This window comes from Ylistrum balloti, unplaced genomic scaffold (genome assembly GCF_031769215.1).
Source record: "Ylistrum balloti isolate Yb309-2 unplaced genomic scaffold, AGI_CSIRO_Ybal_v1 Utg370298, whole genome shotgun sequence".
Taxonomy (NCBI): domain Eukaryota; kingdom Metazoa; phylum Mollusca; class Bivalvia; order Pectinida; family Pectinidae; genus Ylistrum; species Ylistrum balloti.
The window spans coordinates 233,322-253,971 of NW_026782224.1; the positions used below are offsets into that span (position 1 = coordinate 233,322).

The window sequence follows — 20,650 nt, forward strand, 5'->3', positions numbered from 1 at the left end:
GACTATGTCTGTCTGATTCTCCTGTCAGCTGAACCCTACACAATCTGGACTATGTCTGTCTGATTCTCCTGTCAACTGAACCCTACACAATGTGGACTATGTCTGTCTGATTCTCCTGTCAACTGAAACCTACACAATCTGGACTATATCTGTCTGATTCTCCAGTCAGTTGAACCCTACACAGTCTTGACTATGTCTGTCTGATTTTCAAAGTGTCAAGGGCAAATACAGATTTGCTGACCTTCTTCAGCGGTTATTAACTTGTCTGAATATTTCTTTATAATTTTGGGGAAAATGATATCTGCGAATTTTTCAAATATATATTCCATTCATTTCTTTGCTAAAAATATGGACCTATCGAGTTCATAGACAGAAACCATCTGTTTAAGAAATACATATTAAAAAATCCAACTGAAGTCAAAATAGAGTGAAATGAAATTGTATCTACAACTGAACCCTGTGAGAAAATATGTTCAAGTCATAGCTGAAAATTACAATAAGGTAGGTAATTAGACTAGCTGAAAATTACAATAAGGTAAGTAACTAGGCTAGCTGAAAATTACAATAAGGTAGGTAATTAGACTAGCTGAAAATTACAATAAGGTAGGTAACTAGGCTAGCATTTGATAGAGTAGATTGAGCAAAGTTGTGTAAATCTGATATCTGATGTTTTACACGTATGATATATTGTATACACGTACATAATAATAAGGTCACTGAGTGACAATACAGAAGGAGTCACACCCTGTATTTGGGATCTCCCACATCCATCTCAACCTAAAGCACATTTTATGTTATCACATTCAATTCTTAAATAAAAAACATACAAATACTTTAAACATAGTAAGAGGCCCAAGGGCCTTAACGGTCACCTGAGTCACATTGGTTCTTGTAAGATGTCATAGAAATGCTTTTGTTAAAAAATGTAATATAACTTTAACTATTGTACACAAATGCAAATTTAAATTGTGTTTACATTAACTGCTCTCCCATGCAAAGGCTTCTAACCAAGTTTGAATTAAAAGAAATTTCACTAAAGATTTGAATTTTCATATATAAAATTTTCCCTCCAGAAACAGTAAAATATTTCTTTGAAATTTCAGTCAATTTGACACATTTTTAGGGGTCAGTCAAGGTCAATATGTATATCTCACCAAACATTCAGCTTATACTAAAAAAAAAGAAAAGAAGAAAATTTTACCAAGTTTAAACTATTGCCGAAAGGAAATAAATTATGCTCAAAAATGTAATTTTCCTACATAAACTATAATTTGACTCGTATATGGCCCTTCCCATCAGCCCCTAGGGGGCCAGCTAAGGTCAATATATGCATCTCATTAACCTGTCATCCTAAAATAATAATTCTAACCAGGTCTGAACTATTTTTAATAGAAAATTATCAAATAATGTTAAAAAGTGTGATTTTCTTATATAAACTATATTAAATTTAATCTGTCCCATTTGGGAAATGTGACACCCTGGAGTCATGAAATTTACAATTTCGGTAAAGCACCTGAAGGCCTTTCCATCCATGAAGAGTTTTTCATTCTACAAGAAGTTGGGAATGTTTAAAGTTTATGACACACAATGCACGACACCGGACAAAAGGGGATCGCAATAGGTCACCCTGAGACTTTGTCTCAAATGATCTAAAAATACTTCACTCCTTATATATAAAAAACAATCAACCAAACAATTTGTATGGAAGGGCTTGGTCATGTGACCAACTTAAATAAAACTAAATATATTAATTAAAACAAATTTACTTAACACCTATAGTATTTAGAGAATAATATTTATATAATTAAAACATACTTAAGATTACGTAAAAACCGTGTGATAACTAGAGTCTAACACAGAGAAACTTTTAAAAATACTAAATATGAAACAGTAAAACAATTATATGATAAATGTATTATCATTACTTCAACAAGGATTTCAAAACTTCAATAGGAATGCATTCAATACACAAAAACAAATAACACTTTTGAAAACTAAATTAATGCCTTAAACAAATACAGATAACTATTTTCTGACCCATGAACTTAAATAATTCAACCAATCACAGATCACCAATGAGATCACGTCATACAATGAAAACTCCATTTCATATCAAACAACCTTTCACACAATCTGTACCTCATTGTCAATCAATCCTTATATACTGCTATATATATCTGACTATGACACTACCACATAAAGAACTGAGGTATCTTGTAGAAAAATATCATTATGGATGGTTTTTAGTTTGGAAGAGCTACCGGTATGTTTTATCAGTATATTTTCGGTCAGATAATTTGTGTTTTACTATCGTTCTTGCTTTTTGTAGGAGTCGGCTCTGGGGAGGGTGCGACAAGGCTACCAAAACTGAAACATTATATAGAGGTACAGTTAATATGACATTATTGAAATTGTTAAACTTGTACCAAACAATCTAAAATGGATGCTTCCCTTTACCTACAACAGTAACATAATTCAAAACATAATATGTAATACCTTGAATTAGTGACAAGTCCAGATTAATTTTTGGATTACAGATCTGAGCCTGGAAAAAAACTTTCAAAAGAACCATCAAGTTTTCTCTTTTACCTCTTTTGCTCTGCATTTAGACGCTTTGCAATTCCAAGAGTTAACACAAAATAATTTTGGAAAAACTAAATGGAACACAATACACCAAATAAAATGCTGCATAATAATTATAACTTTGAGTCACATTTCCAATGTAAATTTTGGCAAAAGCAGAGCTCCTTGAGCTCTATGTGATTAATTTCAAAATGTTTTGCATATTGAAAATTGAAATTTACAAAAAGAGGTACAAGAGATTTCATTTCTGTCAAGTCAGACATCAAATGTTCTCAGTTGATGGACAATTTACACAGAAAACAAAGTGATTCAGAAAAATTCTTTAAAGCAATTTTAAAAGGCTATCAAAAATCATCAACTAATAATGTGAAATCATGATTCAAAGCAATCTGACATGACACAATACTAAATATATAGAAAGTGAAAGTACAACAGATTAGATACCATGCTATCTTCTATCAAGCACAAGTCAGGCTATGATCACAACACATCTCACGATTCACAAATAATATCTTAACTGAGGACGTCATTCTACATAATATGTACCCCACTTGTAAATGTTTCGTTTTAAACTTTCAACAGTTTGAGAAAAACGTTGAGAAATACTCAAGAATTGATTTCCTTTTTTATTTCTTACAAATGGGGTAACAAGTTACTAAAAATACAAAAATAAAAATATTAGATCATGGTCATGCAAGTTTTAATTTTCTGAATACAAATACCATACTTTCTGATATTCAAGAGTCTTACGTAAATAGATGCATAAAAGCTGTCAAGCATATGAAGAACAAAATGGGAAAGAAAATCACAAATTCTGTTGATGAAGCAAGATATTTTCCTATCTTTAAGCAGCTATCTACTTTTAAAATTTGAAAAAATAACTGAAACCATTCCTGTATAACTAATACAATTAGATCACAGCTGTGACAATGTATTTTGTTTTTTTTTGTTTTTTATCCATTAAGACCTTCATCAACCAATCAGAATTTCTGATATATCACACATGGAATTTCAGAAGAACCTATGAGAACTTCTGACAGATACAACATATTGGTACACATGTACTTACAAGTTCCAGATTGATGATTTCTTCTGTTTACTAGGTGTAGTGTTGACCTCTGGGTGTTCACGTGAAGCCCGGATCATCTCCGTCCATCGAACTGCCTCTTGGAGCTCCATCAGTCTTTCTTTGTACTGATTTCGTTCCATAAGAACGCGAGCCATCTCAACTCGTGTGAACCTCTTCCTTTGGGCCATAGGCACATCATCCTGTCAATCAAGGGAATTTTTTGAGAGAAATTGTACACACATTTGTTTACATGTAAAATTAAGACTAGGAAACCTTGTAGCTAACACTCTTTTTCCTGAGAAAACAATTGTTCTTATGTGATACTCTCACATCAGACATCTAATATGGGGTTGGTAGTCTAGTCTTGTGACATCATGAATAATAAGTGTCTCTCTGTCTCATGGGTAATTCACTCACTTTCACACCAATATACAAGAGTTGATATGTGATAAATAGAATCTTATATTTGTGTTTTTGTCGTATCAAACTTGCACAACAATCTAATATGACACATGCCTGAAGATTCCAATCATATTACATTACTGAACTTATCTACTCAATCACCCTGTACAAGTATTGGATTGTGTTGAGATTGTTTTGCTAATGAAATTTTTAGTATTATTTACACCAAGCAACATTAGGTTTTGTTTGACACATATACCCACCTCCTCTTCCTCTTTGTTACCAGACTTTTTCTTTTCCAACTCCTCTTTGGTTTTCTTGAGGTCCTCTTCTAGATCCTTGATTCGTCCCTGTAGCTTTGTCTTGACTGCTTGGAGAGATGTAATCTCTTCACGCAGAATCTCCTGCTCACTGTCAGAGTATAACACATTATTATCACATCTTAATTCACTAAAGATCACATATTCCATTTCACTTTTTTCTGTGCTATCAATAAATTCACTTCAATATAACTATTCAGCAAAACTGAAGTGATTTTACAGGCTTTCTATGAAGTTTAGAATATATAATATTGTATCACCATAAAGACACTGCCTAATTCTTCTTCTAAAAGACAGGTACATCTGATATAAAGAAGTCTGTAAATAGCCACACAAGTGTAATTAAGACAAAACACTGCCTAAATCTTCTGAAAGGCAGGAAAGCCCGAGATAAAGAAGTCAGTATATAGCGATAGGGGTGTAATTAAGACAAAACACTGCCTAAATCTTCTGAAAGGTAGATACGCCTGACAAGACAAAACACTGCCTAAATCTTCTGAAAGGTAGAGATGCCTGACAAGACAAAACATAGCCTAAATCTTTTGAAAGGTAGATACGCCTGACAAGACAAAACACTGCCTAAATCTTCTGAAAGGTAGAGATGCCTGACAAGACAAAACAAGATCTTCTGAAAGGTAGATACGCCTGACAAGACAAAACACTGCCTAAATCTTCTGAAAGGTAGATATGCCTGACAAGACAAAACACTGCCTAAATCTTCTGAAAGGTAGAGATGCCAGACAAGACAAAACAGCCTGACAAGACAAAACACTGCCTAAATCTTCTGAAAGGTAGATATGCCTGACAAGACAAAACACTGCCTAAATCTTCTGAAAGGTAGAGATGCCAGACAAGACAAAACACTGCCTAAATCTTTTGATAGGTAGATATGCCTGACAAGACAAAACACTGCCTAAATCTTCTGATAGGTAGATATGCCTGACAAGACAAAACACTGCCTAAATCTTTTGAAAGGTAGATATGCCTGACAAGACAAAACACTGCCTAAATCTTCTGAAAGGTAGATATGCCTGACAAGACAAAACACTGCCTAAATCTTCTGAAAGGTAGATATGCCTGACAAGACAAAACACTGCCTAAATCTTCTGATAGGTAGATACGAGACAAAACACTGACAAGATGCCTGAAAACAAAACACTGCCTAAATCCTGACAAGACAAAACACTGCCTAAATCTTCTGAAAGGCAGATAAGTCTGACAAGACAAAACAGCCTGACAAGACAAAACACTTCCTAAATCTTCTGAAAGGTAGAGATGCCAGACAAGACAAAACACTGCCTAAATCCTCTGAAAGGTAGAGATGCCAGACAAGACAAAACAGCCTGACAAGACAAAACACTGCCTAAATCTTCTGATAGGTAGATACGCCTGACAAGACAAAACACTGCCTAAATCTTCTGAAAGGCAGATAAGACAAAACCTAAATCTTCTGAAAGGTAGATGCCAGACAAGACAAAACATGACAAGACAAAACACTGACAAGACAAAACAGCCTGACAAGACAAAACACTGCCTAAATCTGAGATAAAGAGGCCTGAGATAAAGATGTTAGTATTGAGATAAAGAAGTTAGTATTTAAATACAGGGGTCTCAATAAGTCAAACAACAAAACTTTACCTGGATAATTCGTCCACTTTAGCTATGAGGTCATCTTTGACAATATTCAAGGCATTTCTGTAAAAATAAAAAACATCAATTAGGTTTTCATCAAATTTTGTGATATTCCTTCATTAACATGCATGGGAATACTACATACACCATTGTTTGATAAATTTGCAAAAGTTGTCAAATACGAACTTTGACCTTAACCCATGACTACCTCAACTTGATATGTTCATAGTCTGATGCAAGGATATTTTGGGGTAAACATAACCAAATCAGTTGACCTAGGAAACTATTTGCACTCCTTCCTCCCCCCACCCTCCCTCCCCTAAAAGTAAATGTGAGGAGATATAATTTACTAATTCACATTAATTATTGGACACGTAAAAACTAACGAACTGTGGCATGTACAGGTAACTTACTTTGTTTCCAGAAGTTCTGTGTTCTCCAGTATAAGATTCTCAAGTTCTTTGCCCATCCCTACAAAAAACAACATAATAAATTACTAACTCACAACAAAACAATACTCCAGACTCCTCGAATACAATCAACACATTTCAAACAAACCCTTGATTAAAATTAAGTTGATAAGATTTGTAGAATTTAGAAGTACTGTCAAAGTAAAAGGATACAGATTAGAATTAATTCAATACATGGAAATTCTGAATTTAAAACTTTACTTTTTCAGCTCAGAATTTTGTTTTATGATAGTTGAAAGCGAGAAAGAGATTGAATACCAAAGCTAGAGGTTTACTATGTTATCAGCACTGTGAAGACAATCACACTATTTCAGGACTTCATAAATTTTGCATTACAGCATGCAATTCAGATTAATGAACATTACAACAGAGGACATTTAAAACACTTATGCTGCTTCTGTTTATAATTCAACACGATAATCTTCTACAAAGCTCCAATGTTAGCTAGCTGGCTGTCACAGAACAAATTTAAAGCAAAAACAACATATGTCTTAAATCAAAAGGAAACTTTCAAATAAAACACATGAAAATTGACTCAAATAATCTTAACACAAGACAAAAATTGGTCGAGGATTCATGCATTGTTGGGTATGGTGTAAGTGGCTTGGGGACCTTTGTTGGTGTGACGGTGTCTATAGATACTACTAGGGAATCAGTGACAGTAAGTTACTCTGGAACATCCATTATAAAGTTTAGATGATTCATTCACAAAAAGTATCACTACAAAATATAGAAATCTGATTAACTATACATGATCTAATGAACTTATTATTCCATCAATTATATCCAAATAACTGGCCTACATCAAAGAATCAATATGTATAGCTTTACGACACAACCATAGAATTCGACCAGGATGACAGAAGTCTGTCGCATTATCCAATATCCTTAACTGTAACTCTTTCTGTCAAATTGTTACCACCCTTGTTCAGTCACAAGAAGAGAGTGGAGTACTGGGGTGGGTTTGTACAATAAATATATATTTATAACTATATAGGCCTTGTTCAGGAGTCTCATTCAACTCAGAATTGCATCTAAAGACTAAAGTCATAAACATAAGGAAAACAATGTTTTAGAACCAACTTGGAACCAATAGTTATCACACAGAGATTTTACATTTCATTATATACATCATATGATATATATTTTTACTTTTGTCAATATTTTTGAAGACATCATGCTTTTTAAGAGTAATCTTTACTGAGTTTCATTGAACGTTGAAAGACAATATTATTTAAATTAAGCGTAATATTTATCTGTGAAATCAATATTATAATGACTATAATATGAAGTACTATTACTATAGACCCCCATGCTGGAGTGTCATGGACATACATATGGTATACATATCATGCAGATTTTTTTTACCATTTAACTATCTACAGGAGATCCCATATCAACAAACCTATATCAGGAATCCATACCCATATATGAGAAGATTTCTAAGAAACTTCAAAGCAAAATATTAGTGCAATAGCTTTGTCAGATCTATCCTTAACCAAAAGTATGATGAGGACTGAAGCACCCACACACTACCAAATAAGTCGGTTCCACTTCAAACAATGATGTATGGTGAATGTACCAGCATTAAAAAAGTCAGCATCAAAATAAAGGATCACAATAAATAAAGACATTTACAACATCACAAACTAAAATACTTCTGTGTCGTTGAATCAGAAGGTGTACAGTGCTGCGAAAGTGTCTGGAGTTCTGGCTGCATAATTGGTCACAAGGTGTACAGGGTTTAAGAACTGCAGAATCTAGCAGTGCTGACTCAATAATCCTTGATTACAGAGGTCATTTAAACACTAAGGGGAGGTAATTTACTCATGTCAGTCTACCTTAAAGAGACACAGAACAGATGCTAATGTACATTTAAACATGTGTTTCCTTGAATCCCTTTATTAAGTACAAATTACACGTTTCCTGTGTTTTTTGTGTGAAGAAATCGTTTCATGCAAACATTCCCTTGGAAACCATGGCATATATCTATTCCAAACGAAAAGGATTACAGGATAACCTCACATCTGATTTTACGTAGTGTAAAAGTGGATGTTTTCACCCCTTTTTTTGTTTTGCATCATCAACTTTCCAACTTTTAGCGATGTGGAAATTTTTGCATTGTCACTCAAGGTAAAAAAGTGGTTTCTCACTCTTGAAGGGTAAAACTGAGTAAAAGTTATTTCCTTTTGATTTCTTAATTGCACAGACATCAAAACTACTTCTTTACCTTGAATGACAGTGCGAAAATTTCCTGAGTGACAGTGCAAAAATTCCACATCGCTGAAAGTTAGAAAGTTGATTAGGCAAAAAAAAAAAAACAAAAAAAAAAAAAATGTGCGAAAATCTCCACTTTTACAGTATAAACATTCCTCACCACTCTTATCTATTGGAAAGGAATTCTAGAGCAATGATGAAGTCAATCTCCTATACATGCTTTCTTTAAAAACTATTGTATCGACACTTTTAAAAATGTTTTAAAGATGAAGTGAAAAAACTAATGAAACTGTCTGATGAAAATGACTTGTTTGTATCTCAGAATACTGGGCCTGCAGCTGAACTGTCCATAAAACTGATTATATCGGTGAAGATAAGAATGACAAGTTTCTACAATGTAGTTGCACACTCAGCTTGTGTTGGTAGCAAGGCTGGTCGAAGCTTTTACTATCAGGGGAAGGCTCTAATACATGACAAAGATATTGACAGTGTGCCAGCAACAATTACAGCCTGGAAGAACAGCTACAACAAACATGTTCTTAGAGTCTAATCAAGGTCTCACAACAGTTCAGACTAATGTCTCGTTTACGAAAAGTTCACGCTTTTTTCCCAGAGATTTTTCAGGATTGTCATTTGCTTTGAAATTCTTACTAATTTCACTACCAAATATAGCTGCGTCTTAATTTCATTAGACAATCAAAAACTCTTTTTTTTTTTTTTAGGAAACTTGACTTTTAGTTAAAGGTCAAGTTCTCTTTAAAGAGACTATTAATACTGCAGTGACCTGTCAGGTAAGTCTCACTTCAGCGACTGCCGCTATGAATAGGTTACACCCCATCGAACATGTTGGATATGCTGCAACTGTAGCATGCTCAGAGACCATGCCGTAAGGAATGAAACGGAATCAAACATCAAATGCAAAAAAATGTAGAACCTCGTTGTCCAGACAAAGATTAAAAAAAAAATGTAGAACCTTGTTGTCCAGACAAAGATTTTAAAAAAAAATGTAGAACCTCGTTGTCCAGACAAAGATTAAAAAAAAAATGTAGAACCTCGTTGTCCAGACAAAGATTTAAAAAAAAAAAAAATTTAGAACCTTGTTGTCCAGACAAGGATTAAAAAAAAATTCACCTTTTTGCTACCTACCATAAGTTTCATTTTCTTGCAACCATCCATAGTAACTGATCAAAAATTATGTTATGATTTTCCTTCGATTGATCAATTTGCTGTAATTTTTTTTCTTTCTTTTTTTTTTTTAATTCAGAAAACGGTCCAGATTAACGAGTTTCTAAAACGTGTAAATGAGTAGCAAAAGGCAGTAAAGTGCTACAAAAGAAATAATATACACAAACCATCTATAAACTGCTTACCAAAGAAATTATCACTAACTGGAGATGGAAAAACAAAACCATGTATAACTGCTGTGAGTATTTATCAATGAAAAGTGAATCTGTCATTATGCAATGTTATGAATATGAACAGGTGTTAAATGATACAATATGAGACATTTACTGTCTAAAATTAGTACATGATATGATAGGCACATGCCTAAGTTGCTCACTTGATATATATCACATCATGATTTGTATTACAAAGCTAAAACCTCTGTGAATTTTTTGAAAGTGCCAATTGAAATTTGCAAGGCTTTCTCGTTGTATGGAAAATATGAGTTTAAGAAATTAGAGCTGACAAGTATAACATTCGTCATACTTTCTAAGATTTTATCCTGATTAGCTTTAACGTGTACCTGATTTAGTGAATTTCTCTTTTATTTCTAGTACTTTTTAAAAAAAATCTAAATATTAAAGAAAATCAAATCCAATCATAAAAATTTCCACAGGTTTCAAATTTCTGCTTTTTCATGATTTAGTACCATAAGAAATCAGTCCTTTCCAGAACTCAAACTCTATGACTGATATATTGAAGTACTGAATAAGTAAACCTATCATCCTACATTTACAGAGAAATGTGAGAAGAATTATTATATCCAATTAGTTAACAATTAAGACGACAGACACATCACCAAGGTTATACACAATAGGTACACAAGCTTACAGAATTAGTTCTCAGCAAATGTAACTAACATATTCCAGTTAGTAACACTATCATACTCCATTTAGAATAATAGGTGAGTTACCAGTGTAAATTAAGTTGAAAAATCGTATAAAGTTAGCAAAACATTATTCTGATAATAATCAACAGTTTGGAGGTTGTAAATTTGTTTTTGAAGATAGAATCAATACTTAAGTCTAAAATCATTGTAAGCATTTAACAAATTTAATCAGACTAATTGTCTTAAATAATTGTTTATAATCTCAAATGACAACAATAAGATGTGCACTATATAATTGTGGGGGTGTAGGAGTACAATGAAAGGACTTCAACATGTTGTGAGACTTTTTCGAAGATCTTTTAAACATTATTCTACTTATCCATGCTAGAGATGTCTTTTTTATTTGTTTTCTAATAAGTAAGCTTAAATTTGGGAAAATAATCAAATATTCAGCTTTCGCATGTAGTTCCACAGAATACATCGGACATCCATTACTGTAAGTGTAGAGATAGAAAAGGGTAGCATACCATGTACAGAATTACAGAAGGGGTGTTATGATATTCCACTTAGCCTTCATCGTGATGCCCCTGAAATACGGGCAACTGAAGGGATGTGAAAAATCCCCCAACAGAACAATATCTTAATGAAGTTTTCTGAATGAATTTTACATCTGATAAGCTGCCAACAGCTGATATTGAACCAATTATTTATTAGTTTTTTTGAAAATGTATCCTACGCTGAAATTACATCAAATTTAAACTAAATTATGACCTTTGACCTCTAGATATTTCGGCTTACTATCATTAATCAGCCAGCTTTTTAATGATCTCTGAAAATCTGGGAGGGCTGAACAACCATGACTTGAAATTGTGTTTTCAAGGATGAAATTTTGATTCCAAATTTGACTATTCATCGATGACTTTTGTTCTTTGCTGGCTATTTCATATATACATGAAATAACTATTGTTGCATGTTAGATGCATTTCGATGCAATATTTTGTCAGTTGGTATAAATATATGTAACATTTTGATATTGTTTTGCCCTACCATGTTTATTTGCCTTTAAGGAGATTGTTTCCAATAAACAACGTAAGTCGACATGCCATATCTTCCCAGAGAAGTGAAATATCTTGTACATTACATACAAATAATATTGCATCTCTATTGAGGTGTGGTTTGTTGATTTTGATGTTTATTGATAAATTGTTAACAATGTATCACCAATTAATTACGAGTTTCAATGGTAATTATCATGTTGCATTTTTTCTGCTAACCTGTAAACCTTGAAATTATCTAATGCAGATGTTAAAAAGGAAGCCCAAGGGCCTTCACAGTCACCTGAGTCACAATACTCCTTGTAACATGTGATAGAGATGATTTTTTTAAAAAAATGTAAGATAACTTTAACTATACTGTAAACAGAATGCAAATGTAAATTGTTCATACATTAACTGCTGTCCCATACTGGAACTTCTTTTTAAATTTGAATTAAAAGAAATTTTACAAAAGATTTCAGGAACAGTAGAACATCTTTGAAATTTCAGTGAAATCTGACACATTTTTGGTTCCGCCCATAAGTCCCTGGGTCAATATGTGCATCTCATCAAACACTGTTACTAATAAAAAATAAATTCTAACCATGGTTGAACTATTTCTGAACGAAAATGTAATTTTCCTATATAAAATATAGTAATTTATATCCCCTCCACTTGGGGAAAGGTGAGAAGATTTTTGAAATTTCAGTCAATTTGACCCATTTTTGGTTTTAACTATTTCAATAACAAATAAACAAATGGAGTTCAAAAATGTAATTTTCTTACATAAACTATAACTTTACCCCCTCCCATTTTGGAAATGCGAGACCCTGGAGTAATAAAATTTACATTTCGGTACAACATCTGAAGGCCTTTCCATCTTATAAATACTAGATTCTACCATATATGGGATTTGAGAAGAAGATTTTTGAAGTTCAATCAATTTGACCCATTTCTGCCCCATCCCTAAAGCCTCTAGGGGTTGTGGACCATGTAATTTACAATTTTGATGCACCTTAAGCCACAAAAAGTTTTTTGTAAAATTTCACTGAAATCGGTTCTGGAGTTTTCCAGAAGTTGAAAATGTTAAAAGTTAAGATACACGACGCTGGACAAAAGGAGATCGCAACAGGTCACCCTGAGACTTTGATTCAAGTGACATAATAAGATCTCAATTACTTACAATATCTACACAAATGTTATAATTATGTTGAAAACATTTCATACTGTGATCAAAATTTAATTAATTCATAATGCTATTCATCATTCAAGCAATCTAAATGACACAGATCTGTTTAAAAGATGATAGGGCTAATGTAAGAGTGACAGATGAGAGGATGTGTGGCAGAGACAATGAGATAATGATAGAGAAACAATTGTTCCGTACCAGTGGAATGCCTCTCGTTTTCCTCATCACTGTCTGTAGGCCCACAACATTCACAAGGAAACAGAAACATGCTAAATCAACTCATCATATACACAAAGCAACATAAACATAACAGTGCAACATGCTCTTTGTTTTTAAAGACATTTATTTTTTTTTTTTTACTAAATCTTAAATACAGGCTTGAAATAAATAAAGAACAACACAGAAATTCTAAAGTTCTAAAGTCGAAAATTCAGGATGACATTCTAATTCCTGTGGAACTGTTATGTAAAACATTATTGTCTAATTTGGAGTAAAATTGACTACTGGTAAGAAGTTTGGAGTAAATTTGAATTCCAAAAGGAAAAATATATGAAAAAAGATCTTAACTTCATAAATTCTTTCATTGATAATATAATGACCTAATCATGATATTGAAATCAATAGGAACTATTGGAATGAAGTTATGTGTAAAGTTATTTCTACTGAAGCAAATACTTCACATTATGTATAAAGTTATGAAGTAAATACTTAACATTAGTAAAGTTATTTCTACTGAAGCAAATACTTCACATTATGTGTAAAGTTATTTCTACTGAAGCAAATACTTCACATTATGTAGAAAGTTATTTCTAATGAAGTAAATACTTCACATTATGTATAAAGTTATTTCTACTGAAGCAAATACTTCACATTATGTGTAAAGTTATTGAAGCAAATACTTCACATTATGTAGAAAGTTATTTCTAATGAATAAATACTTCACATTATGTATAAAGTTATTTCTACTGAAGCAAATACTTCACATTATGTATAAAGTTATTTCTACTGAAGCAAATACTTCACATTATGTGTAAAGCTATTTCTACTGAAGCAAATACTTCACATTATGTGTAAAGTTATTTCTAATGAAGTAAATACTTATCACTATGGTTTGTCAAAGGTTTGTTTTAATGGGGTATTACACAAGGTATGGCTTAGGTTCTTTTAATTGGGTGTTCTTGTAACTGGTCAGTCTAAGGTTTGCTTTAATTGGTTAATATAACTGGTCAGTCTAAGGTTTGCTTTAATTGGTTAATATAACTGGTCAGTCTAAGGTTTGTTTTAGCAGTTTAATACAAATGGTCTCTCGATGGCTTTTTTTTAATCAGGCATCACAAATAACCCGTCTAAGGTTTGTTTTACAGGATATGAAACATGGTCTGTCTAAGACTTGATTTAATGGGGTTTTACACATGGTCTGTCCAAGGTTTGATTTAATGTGGTATTACACATGGTCTGTCTAAGGTTTGTTTTAATGGGGTATTACACATGGACTGTCTAAGGTTTTTTTTAATGGGGTTTAACACATGGTCTGTCTAAGATTTGTTTTATTGGGGTATTACACATGGACTGTCTAAGACTTGATTTAATGGGGTTTTAAACATGGTCTGTCTAAGACTTGATTTAATGGGGTATTACACATGGTCTGTCTAAGACTTGATTTAATGGGGTTTTAAACATGGTCTGTCTAAGACTTGATTTAATGGGGTATTACACATGGTCTGTCTAAGGTTTGTTTTAATGGGGTTTTACACATGGTCTGTCGAAGGTTTGTTTTAATGGGGTATTACACATGGTCCATCTAAGACTTGATTTAATGGGGTTTTACACATGGTCTGTCTAAGGTTTGTTTTAATGGGGTATTACACATGGTCTGTCTAAAGTTTGCTTCAATAAAATATCATTCATTATCTGTCTGATGGCTGTTTTAATGGGATATTATAAATGATCTGTCCAAGGTTTGTTTTCACATGATACTACACACAGTCTTAGGTTTAATTAAACATGGTATTATTCGTGGTCCATCTAATGTTTGTTTCAATGTTTAGATCTAATCGTTTCCGAGGTTGCTTTTTAAACAATGAATACTTTTTCATTCATCGTCGTTTACAAGAATATTCATAAAATGTGTATTAGTGATTTTACTTTAAAAAGTATCATTAGTTCAAATAACATATTTGACCAACATTGAATTGAAAAGTACTTTTGATCATTAACACAAACAGACAGGTACTCTGCAATTTCAATGGCTGATTATGGAATAGAACATCCTAACTGTTAATTTTTAAAATTGTACTATTAAATTTATATATGATTAAAAAACATGCAAAAAAAAAAATATATATATATATATATAAATATATAAAAAGAAAAAAAAAAGATGATTAAATAGTACCAGTAAACATTTTTGTTATTAGAGTATGATGCAGGAATGAACCAACCATATATTTCTGTTTTCAGAGTATGATACAGAAACTATCCAGCAACACATTCTGATGTAGTATGATATAGATTAAGCAGAGAAAATATTTGTTAGTATAAAATACTGGTCCTAGTTCCATCTGTAACTAAAGGATGTTCTTTACATGGCAGAAATATTTTCAATTTGCTATTTGAAAATTGCTGCTCCTTTAAAAAGCTAAATATTTGATCCCATTTTTCTTTTGAACCCTAACCCCTCCATTCCCAGGATTTTACAACATTTCTTTATTGTAACAAAGTACAGACATTAATCTATTTCTGTTTCATATGGAATTTAATAATCTAGTTTTTATATTCTTTCAGATATTTTTTCATCAACTTGGATGGAAAAATGTTTACTTAAAGATAAGACCAGATTTTTGCTCCAAATGAATTTAATGACAGAAAAACAATCTGCACATGACAGAAGTTTCACATGTAGTTAATAGTATTAGTTGGAGATATACATCTATATACATGCAGTAATACTTCAAAATGTTAAATCTACGATAAATAAAAATCCATGAATCAAACATATTCAAAAACTAAGACAAAGAGAAACAGCATACAGTAACAAACAGAGAATGTATAACGAAAACAGAAAGTACACAGGTAGGGCTAATACATTCCACGACACATACAGGTTCTGTGTCGTTTGTAGTTTATCTCACCTGACGAGGAATAGTCCCCGGGGGTAACTTCTCTCCCTTGGATTGACAATAGAGCCAATGTTTACTTAGTGATCGCATACTACATAATATTTTTAAGTTAAAACATGTGTCAAGCTGTCCAGATAATGTTTATCATGTGTGTGACATTGCTTGTTACTTCAATCATGATGGCGAAAAGTGACTGGAAGTTTAGGGAAAATGTCTCTAAACCACAGAAAAAACCCTACAAAAGTATTACATACAACAGTACTAGTACGGCTATATCACCAATGATAGAAACTGACGATACCAACGGGATTTACATTCAAGGTCACACGTCATGTTAAAGGTAATAGACTCTATAGTTCACCACACATACTGAAATGGAGAAATTCAGACTACTAACATATCAGTTAGAAACCCCCCCCCCCCCCCCCCTTTTTTTTTTAAATCTCTGAATATCATGATTTCATGTGTAGAAGTTCGTAGCAGATGGCTAACTTAGAAATATGATAACAAGAAATATTGGTTGGAAGGGACAAACTATTAAGAACAGTTCTGACTGAAGGTTCAATGTATATTCAAATGTTTTCAATTTCTTTTAGACTTTCTTCAATAAAAATGATCAAAAGTAAGTGTTAAATCCTGCAGTAAGGTTTGGTTTTAGGCTTCACTAAACAATGATTTCTCTAATCATAACTGGATATTCATCTCTACACAATAACTAGTAAAATAATTCATTACATAGATATATAAGGCACATCAAAGACACCAGTGTCAGTATCCCATAGAGAATATACACCACTATATAGAGTTGAGTATAGGTATATATATACTAGATCAGTACTTCTGGCTAAAGCTTAAATAAAAAAGTCATAGAAACTTGTGAATCTAGACTAAGATTTACATAAATACAAATTATTTTGATACAATTGAAATATTTAAACCAAAGCTTTGAGAGATAAAAGAAAACTACTTGTTTTGTTCTCTAACAATTGAATTGAAGAATCAAATGTAGCAACAGAAGTCCAGTCTTCAACTGTGTATGTTTTTTTTTTTCCTTACTTCTATAAATGATAATTTTAACAGAGAGAGCAGCCATACTGCCAAAAAGGAGATCTTATTTCATCTTTGCTATATCACAGGACATATGTATCAAAATCTGCATGTAAACATTTTACAGTAAAATTCACTTGTACCAAACACACTTGAATCAAATACATCAGATAAATTGAATATTTTGTTCAGTCCAAACTTTTTCTCTTCTTTATCTCAGAAAATTATAAACCCAGATAATCTGAACTATATTGAGTCGACTGCTGTGTTTGTGTTGAAAATGTTTTGTGGTCCATCCCTTCTACCACACCAAGACAGATTGATAAAAATACTAGTTTGTCATTGACACATTTGCTTATGATTTTGAATACAAAGTTCAAGTTTTATTTGATTCTATTTCATGCTTATGCTCTTACGATGTTGTACGCATAAAGTTACGCTTCAGTGACGTTGCCTTTACCTTTTCATAACCCACCTCAGTGCAAATCAAGATTATATCTATGTAAAAAGTTCATGAGTACATATCTATAGAATTTTATCCTGAAATACTGTTGACGGGACTTGTTACACTTAAGGATATAAATGTAAGTACAGTATTTTTATTACTTTAGGTATCGATGTCACTAAGTTATGTGTATGAGAGTGGGTGTGTATCAACGCGTGTGCTGCAATTCAATGGTGAGGGTTTCACATTACGTTTTTTGTTTTATTTCCATACTTATAACTGATTAATTAAAGAAATCATTAGGGTAAAGAATTACCAAGTATTTTTGTTCATTTATTACCTATTCATTACTGTCACGTCATGCTATGAGAAACATCCGGTAAACAACAGATGAAAATAGGGTCAATCTTTGATGTAAAATTTCTCCATTCATAGAAACATAGCTAAGTTGAACCAGCACAAAAGTCCAATATTTCCTTTGGTCCTGTCGACACAGGCTGTTTTACTGTATATTTACAATGTAGTTTTCTTGCTGGCCTCCAAGCAGGCCAGCAACACTTGTACTATCATCTTAAAACTGAAAATCTAAAATATCGGTAGATTTTACCTGATTACAGGACAAGTCTGAGACAACTATATGTAATGACTCATTATTTGCAAATCTTTAAATTGAGCTCTAGAATCCAGTATTTGTACAGATTTAACAAACGATCTTCTGAAAACCTGAAAGAGGCAAAGATAATCCTAATAAAGTCAGATCATAGATACAAAACAGACCACAAAAACATGCCTTGTAACTTACCGGTTATTCCAAAGTCGTCCCCTAATTCTACATCCTGCACGTTCAATTCGTCAAAGATAGAATCGTTGTTTCTCCTGGAAAATAAACATGTTTATGTTTTAGACACACTGTAAATTTCCGTGTGTAGTGTGCACATTTTTAGGCAAAAACTGTCCTGTCAAAAAGGGCCTGCGTACTATACGCAGGAACGTGCCATTCTTGGGGTTATCATTCTGGAGTTCTCTGTCCGCCATATTGGATTACCTCCCTTCAAATAGTTATATTTAGAGTTGTCTGTCATATATGATAGATTGAAGATAAATACAACAAAGAATAAAATAAATTTTGAATGTTTTAATGCAATTCATTATTTGTTATACATAAAAAACAAACTTATGATTGATAATTCCATAGAGAACTAAGTAGGAAGCAGTTCATAGTATTGAAGTTACTTTACACTAAACACAGTCACCCATCACTTTTGTTACAACATCGTTTTCTGACCAATTGCACGCGTTCAGCCCAAGCTGGGTGTCACAAATTTTGTCATACTCAACATAATACCTGTTAATAACTGTTAATTATCCAATTAGCCTAGCCTTCTCGCCTTGTTAAGTCAGGCACTTGCACGAATTTGTCAATATAAGATAATTAAATGCGTTAGGGTCACGTTCATTGTGGTTTCCTAATTATTGAAGAATCAAAACATCAACGGATGCACCACGATAACCGGCAATCAATATTTATATATATATATATATATATGTATACTTCCTTTTTTTTTTTTAAATCTGACCCTATAAACATATTTGCGCACTATATCCTCAAATTTACGGTAGTTAATTGTGCTTCTTTCTTATCTAAACAACATACAAAAAACCATTCCTATTTTGTTTTATGTTCAGATCAGAGGAAAATATCATCTTAGGAAAATCTATAAATTCTTGAAAATTGATTGTTGTTTCTGATAGACTTCCTTACACATCTGTCCGTTAGCTATGCAAATTCATTCCATAGATATTCTACTTACTGGTACAATATTAGTATGCCTTGTAATCTTGTTACTTATCTGGTTCTCTCTTAATGAGAAGACATTTTGTAAATCATGTGGTAGAGCAGGAGACCCTTAATATAAGTAAGAATATAATTTTCTTTATGTTACTGTCAAAGTTACATTATCGCCCTACAGAGAGATCTCCTAACATCTCGGTCTTGTTGTACCTATCTACTGAGAGATCTCCTAACACCACTGTCTTGTTGTACCAATCTACTGAGAGATCTCTTTACACCACAATCTTGTTGTACCTACCTACTGAGAGATTTCCTAACACCACTGTCTTGTTGTACCTATCTACTGAGAGATCTCTTTACACCACAATCTTGTTGTACCCACCTACTGAGAGATCTCCTAACACCACTGTCTTGTTGTACCCACCTACTAAGAGATCTCCTAATACCACTATCTTGTTGTACCTACCTACTGAGAGATCTAACACCACTGTCTTGTTGTACCTACCTACTGAGAGATCTCCTAACACCACTGTCTTGTTGTACCTACCTACTGAGAGATCTCCTAACACCACTGTCTTGTTGTACCTACCTACTGAGAGATCTCCTAACACCACTATCTTGTTGTACCTACCTACTGAGAGATCTCCTAACACCACTGTCTTGTTGTACCTACCTACTGAGAGATCTCCTAACACCACTATCTTGTTGTACCTACCTACTGAGAGATCTCCTAACACCACTGTCTTGTTGTACCTACCTACTGAGAGATCTCCTAACACCACTGTCTTGTTGTACCTACCTACTGAGAGATCTCCTAACACCACTGTCTTGTTGTACCTACCTACTGAGAGATCTCCTAACACCACTGTCTTGTTGTACCTACCTACTGAGAGCTATCTCCTAACACCACTGTCTTGTTGTACCTACCTACTGAGAGATCTCCTAACACCACTGTCTTGTTGTACCTACCTACTGAGAGATCTCCTAACACCACTATCTTGCTGTACCTACCTACTGAGAGATCTCCTAACACCACTGTCTTGTTGTACCTACCTACTAAGAGATCTCCTAACACCACTGTCTTGTTGTACCTACCTACTAAGAGATCTCCTAACACCACTGTCTTGTTGTACCTACCTACTGAGAGATCTCCTAACACCACTGTCTTGTTGTACCTACCTACTGAGAGATGAGAGATCCTAACACCACTGTCTTGTTGTACCTACCTACTGAGAGATCTCCTAACACCACTGTCTTGTTGACTGAGAGATCTCCTAA

The 20,650-nt window shown here is 33.1% G+C and overlaps 1 protein-coding gene across 5 annotated transcripts in view; it reads right to left on the reverse strand.

The window, feature by feature from the left end:
* LOC132553145 (C-Jun-amino-terminal kinase-interacting protein 4-like) overlaps positions 1–20,650 on the reverse strand; it is an 88,507-nt gene that overhangs the window by 59,470 nt on the left and 8,387 nt on the right. For all 5 annotated transcript variants that reach the window (XM_060217364.1, XM_060217362.1, XM_060217363.1 and 2 more), the window contains 6 exons: positions 18,383–18,456; positions 16,101–16,136; positions 6,420–6,477; positions 6,013–6,069; positions 4,318–4,465; positions 3,653–3,852 (listed from right to left, as the gene is read on the reverse strand). In XM_060217364.1, coding sequence (XP_060073347.1) covers positions 3,653–3,852; positions 4,318–4,465; positions 6,013–6,069; positions 6,420–6,477; positions 16,101–16,136; positions 18,383–18,456 — 573 coding nt within the window. The remainder of the gene's footprint in view (positions 1–3,652; positions 3,853–4,317; positions 4,466–6,012; positions 6,070–6,419; positions 6,478–16,100; positions 16,137–18,382; positions 18,457–20,650) is intronic.